The sequence below is a fragment of the Vollenhovia emeryi genome, unplaced genomic scaffold, assembly GCF_000949405.1.
Source record: "Vollenhovia emeryi isolate VEMERY1.0 unplaced genomic scaffold, V.emery_V1.0 DF939382.1, whole genome shotgun sequence".
Taxonomy (NCBI): Eukaryota; Metazoa; Arthropoda; class Insecta; order Hymenoptera; family Formicidae; genus Vollenhovia; species Vollenhovia emeryi.
The window spans coordinates 65,248-71,058 of NW_011966984.1; the positions used below are offsets into that span (position 1 = coordinate 65,248).

General features: G+C 29.3%; 2 protein-coding genes across 2 annotated transcripts in view; both read left to right on the forward strand.

Moving 5' to 3' along the window:
• The window catches only part of LOC105558100 (odorant receptor 4-like), a 5,819-nt gene extending 4,296 nt beyond the window's left edge, over nucleotides 1-1,523 (forward strand). The window contains exons 4-6 of the mRNA XM_012005618.1: nucleotides 285-386; nucleotides 461-619; nucleotides 1,171-1,523. Coding sequence (XP_011861008.1) covers nucleotides 285-386; nucleotides 461-619; nucleotides 1,171-1,242 — 333 coding nt within the window. The 3' untranslated portion in view covers nucleotides 1,243-1,523. The remainder of the gene's footprint in view (nucleotides 1-284; nucleotides 387-460; nucleotides 620-1,170) is intronic.
• Nucleotides 1,524-2,668: 1,145 nt separating this feature from the next.
• LOC105558101 (odorant receptor Or2-like) lies at nucleotides 2,669-5,425 on the forward strand. Its single transcript, XM_012005619.1, has 6 exons — nucleotides 2,669-2,916; nucleotides 3,040-3,446; nucleotides 3,888-3,987; nucleotides 4,095-4,196; nucleotides 4,283-4,441; nucleotides 5,190-5,425. The coding sequence occupies exons 1-6, from the start codon at nucleotides 2,791-2,793 to the stop codon at nucleotides 5,247-5,249; spliced, it is 954 nt and encodes a 317-aa protein (XP_011861009.1). The 5' UTR covers nucleotides 2,669-2,790; the 3' UTR covers nucleotides 5,250-5,425.
• The last annotated feature ends 386 nt before the right edge of the window (nucleotides 5,426-5,811 follow it).

The following is a 5,811-nucleotide window of genomic DNA, read 5'->3' on the forward strand; positions in this document are numbered from 1 at the left end:
TTTGAAAATACTTTTCATATATGTCGTTCTTTATACATATAAACATTTTTTTTAAGTAAATATGAGACACGCGAAATTTAATAATATTATCATATAATAAATTTGCAACGAAATATGCGATGAAACTATATGTATACGTAACACGTATGATTTTTGTAATATTGTACAAATATTATATATTTTTGACAAGCACGCTGATATTTTTATATTAGATAATTCTATTATTATTTCGCATTACCAACATTCACTTTTCCTAACAATAACGTTCATATCTGTTTAAATAGGGAGTATCATTATCCTTGAAGATCCAATGTGTCTTTTTAGCGACCAGTGCATTATTAGAAGTATTTATGTATTCGTGGCCAGCAGAACATTTGATTCATATAGTGAGTTAATTATTCATGAGAAGTAACATTATCATATTTGTACATAATTTATACCTTATGGTTATATTTCTTAGAGTACCAATATAGCACAGGCAGTTTTTGAAACTAATTGGTATAAGGAATCGGAATATTTTCGGAAAAACTTACAGATGGTTATACTGAGGAGTCAGAAGCCAATACTTGTTGTATTGCCATGCGGCTTGCCGTCGTTGTCTTTACGTTATTACGCGTCGGTGAGATGTGATTTTTCACTATTAAAATTCCCAAATAATGCACATTAGTCATCCAGTTATCTGTAATCATTTTAAATTATAATTAAAAAAGATTTTTGTTTTCTTCTTGTCTTTTATTTCTCAAAAAAACTAAAAGAATAGGTTTGAAAAGATAACAATAAGATTACAATAAAATACAGATTACAATAAAAAATATAAGATAATTTATGATACGATCCTATTTCATGAAATGTATAATAGCAAAAATTGAATGTACTCAATATCTAATAATAAATATTATAATTATTACATGCTAAGAAAGTTAAAACTTTAAAAATTATGGTTGTTGATATATTTCTTCTTTCTACGTAAAAATGTTTTGTTACTTTAAAATATTCATTTTTTGCATCAGTCACACATTTAATAAGAAATAAATATTATTATATAAGTAGTACATATAATTATTTTTCTAAGAATACCTTGCAAATATATTCATTATAATTACGATATATTTACGCATATATAAATTGTTACAAAAAATATACATATCTATAATATAATAAATATTACAGTACCTCTCAACTATATTCTCATACTTCACTACAATGCGAATAATGTTTGAGGAGAAAGAATCTGGATACTAAGTAAACAGCGTATTTTTTAATGAAGTATTGGCGACAAGAAAAGTTCTCTGCACTACAAAATGCAAAATTAGATTATTCTTATTTGAGCAGATTTTATTTAAAAAATTATGTTTCCTGCACAATATGTTAAAATATTCAATGTACAGGATATAAAAACACTCGTATAAAAAATTCAAAAAATTATGTAATATAAACAGTAATTTTTCAAGTATAAAGGCAAATTATAGATTAAAATTCTAACAATAATATCAATTATTTAAATATAAATTCTTGATCAAATATATTATATTTTTGGCCATGAATATTTAATATAAAATATAAAATACGTATATAATTATTTTTTATTCTAATGTTGAATATTAAACTAAAGTACAAAGTGTCTAAAATATATCCAATGCCCCAACTATTTTCTTTTAGAAGGAGTATAAGTTTATATGGTTATAGCTACAGCACTGCACTTATTTGTATATTGTAGTACATTAAATCCTCTGTTTCTTAAAATTATGTATGAAATAAAAATTTTACCTGAGTAAACATTTATATTCTTAAATTTATTACATACAATTTCACATACATAACGCATTGTATTTCCTACGTTTTCTCTTTACATATGAGATATGCTTTAATTATCTCTTTCACAGGCTATTTCTACACAGCTCACAATGTCATCAAATAATAAATATTTAATAAATAATAAATTAAAGAACAATTTAGACAAAGATAACAATGAAGTCTCTATATGTATATATAACTTTAATTTTTTTTAATAAATATAAAACTCCTTTACTGGTAGGTGAAGATAATATTAAATTTCTCACTAGCACACACTCAATTGTAATACTCGCAATACAATAAAAGATCTTTATTTTCAAGGCAATTTTCATTGGAACTAAGGTTGCGTCAGGAAATTTATCGTGTTGAATAATCCATAAAGTAATTGCTGTAAAATGATTCCTCAATTACTCTGCATTCCGTAATATGCGTGTTTACCACATTCTACGCATATCATAGATAGAAAGTGTTCTTTTAAAAGCTTTGGCTTTAATGGTTTCAAGGAAAGCAGAAAGAGAGAATCTTTCCAGTTATGTAATAAATTAATAACACTCCCTATGCCACTTTCGCAATTTATGGTAAAAATAGATATTGGTTGAACATAAATTTACAAGCCTTACTTTTTACATTACACATATACACGCTCATTTTATGAGAATTTCATTGCGGAAGTATATTCGATGTAAAACAGAAGTGATGAGAACACGCATAACCATTCGTGCTAAAACATTCTTTAATATATCTCTCCTTTCTTCCCACGTTGTAACTTTTTAAGTCATCTTCAATTTGTACCGCAATACGTGCATATGTGCATTTATTATTTTAATAATGCGGTCAAAGTTGACATTTAAAAAAGTCATTGCCATTGTAAAATTAAGTTTGTTCATAACTTGGTGTTGGCCTCTCCCGAAAGGCACAGTTAAATTAAAAATCATCTGTGCGGGGATATATCAGTACTTTTGTTTATTTGTGACCTTTGGCGTAGCCGTAGGTTTGATGAATGCGGTGCGAAACCATTTTGATGATCCTGTCATTATGGCAAAATCGATAAGCGTACTGTGCCCTGCTCTACAAGTCGTTCACAATATTATGTGCTGTAAAATTAATTCTTACCGTTTACAAGTAATTAACATCAATACATTTATTTCATGTTTACACAAGAGTGAAAAAGCAAGCAAATTTTGCCATTCTATACGTTGCTTTCTTTGTGAATTTATTTAAGATTATACTTATAACCGATTCTAGTTGGTTACTTTTGAAATGGAAAATTTCTGTGAATTACTTAAGCCTCGTGAAGAAGCAATCGTTCAACGGTATATTGATAAATGCGTCTATTTCTATGGTGGATCTATGTTTTGGATTTATCTGAGCGCCGCTTTCATTATGTCTGGACCTATTACACTAAATCAACCGTTTCCGACGAACGCAGAGTATCCGTTCAATGTTTATCATCAACCTACCAAATCTATTATCTTTATACAACAGACTATAGCTTGTATGCAAGGTGCCGCTCAGCTATGTATGAATATCTTTATAGCGCTCTTAATATGGTTTACGTCGGCAAGACTTGAAATACTAGTCGAAAAGCTGCAAGGGATCACAAACATCTATGAATTGAAGAAATGCATTCACGAACATCAGACCCTATTAAAGTAAAACACCATTATTATTGAAGAAAAGAAAAATAGAATCGTTTCATTAATAAAATTTTTATTCTAATCTCACGTTGATATACTATGCATTTATGCTATGTGCATATAAATAGTTATTCATAATTACACACACAATTGTTATACAGTTTCTATGTTGCTGCAACTAGGAAACTTATTATTTTATCAACTTTTTTATAGATATGAAATTAACTTTAGTATTAATAAAACAATTAATTTCGTAAATGTTGAGATTATTTTGTTATTATTCATTGCATTATGATCGTAATTAAAGATCATAATAGTAAAACAATTGTTTAAAATTATATTGCGAAATCTTTTCTATAATATTATTATATTAGACGAGAAATTTTGGTTATGTATACTTACGTAAAGAAACAATATTAACGATTAATAACATTATCATATACATTTTTATATCAGGTATACGGAAGAAGTAATCATCTTAATTCGCCCCTTTGCATTATCAACTATATGCCTCAGTACTATTGCGTTAATAATAGTGGGCCTCATTTTGTTAACTGTGCGTATCGAGTTGCTGCTTTAGTCTAGTAATATATGTTTCTAAATTCGAATAAAAAATCTGAAATCCTGTAATACGGCAAATAACCCATGCCATGTCTTAAATAGGATCAGCCGTTGTCAATGATGATCCAATGCGTTGGTATAATTTTTAGTGGATTGTCAGTGGTGTTCATGTTCACTTGGCCAGCAGAACATTTGATTTATATGGTAAGTTATTGCGAAAAGAATTGTGAACAAATATTGTGATTGAACACTTACAATAAATTAACGTTATTATCCAGTATCTTTTCTAGAGTGAAGAGATCGGGCAGGCAGTTTTTAATGCGGAATGGTACCGACAACCGATCGCTCTACAGAAAGCTCTGCACATAGTTATGTTAAGAGCTCAAAAACCAATAACTATCACAGTACCGTGTCTTATGCCCGCATTATCTTTAAAATATTATGCATCGGTAAGAAACTACGTTTAATTACAACTATACGTTGTGATACTGAATATGCAATCGTAATAAGTACATACATAGAAATATATCATTATATACGATCAAATACAGAAAAGCATAATATTATTAATTTTTAATGATAAATTATCTAAATATACGTCATATCATACAATTAAAAATACAGCAAATATAGTTTTGCCAAAGTAAAATTTTTACATATAACATATAAGCAATTTGCATATAATTTGGTTAAAGATGATACTTCACTTCATGGTGGAAATACATAAGGTGTGCTCGTTACCGATACCAATTTTCGTCCGGTTCTGCGCAGCTCCCAAGCGTCTCCATTTTAAGTCGATATATCGATACCTGGGAATCTGCAACGGTGTCTATATTGTCTATATTTATGGGTTGCTATAGCAACCCATAGAATGGACACCAGACTCCTACATTTAAAAAATATACTTTGTCAATAAATATATATGGAAACTGAAATTAAAAAATAATCGTTGCACGAAAACGTATAAAATACATATTACTCTTTGCTCTTTATATTTCCACACAATAAATGCACTAGATATATGACTTTATAACTGCTTATAGAACGCTCGATTTGATTTAACCGCCACAATATGGACACCGTTGGGAGCAACTTCTCATTGGCTGTTCAAAACTATGCGCAAGAGCATACCTTATGTATTTCCACCATGCTTCACTTGATATATCTCAGTATATAAAGATATTACAAATGTTATAGTATTTGTCGACTATATTTTCCTACTTCACGGCTATACGAGTAGCCATGCAAAATGTCTGACAATGAGATGGGCGAAGACAGCAAAAACGTAAAATTGGAAAATATGCAAGCAATTATAATAAATAGTTAATAATCGATACTTTTTTTATTATCACGCTAATTATAATCAAATCACATGACATAGATGACACAATTAAAATAAATTTAAAGATCGCTACAATTTTTATATAATAATGTATAATTAGTTAAAAACTTTGTATATTAATTTTCTTATTTTTTAGGTTTTTTTATCCCTTTATTCCTGTTTATCCAAAGTAAATCTGGCAAAGAATACAAATCGACTTCTACTCCAAATTATGCGTGATATTCGTCGCGACAAATCACCGTAGAAATTAACGACATGATTACGGAACGCGACAATTACTTAAACGCGATTGATAAATGTTAATAACAGATTGTTTTCGATCAAGGTGTTCACGGCGCTACGTCGTTTCTTGGAATCCGTGCTCGGTTTTCGGCAGAGGTGTTTACGTCGCCGTACGCAGGGTCATTCGCGCGGCGACAGTCGAATTGATCGGTTATGCCCGCGCCGCTTCGATAATCTTATTATTCTTTCTTGATG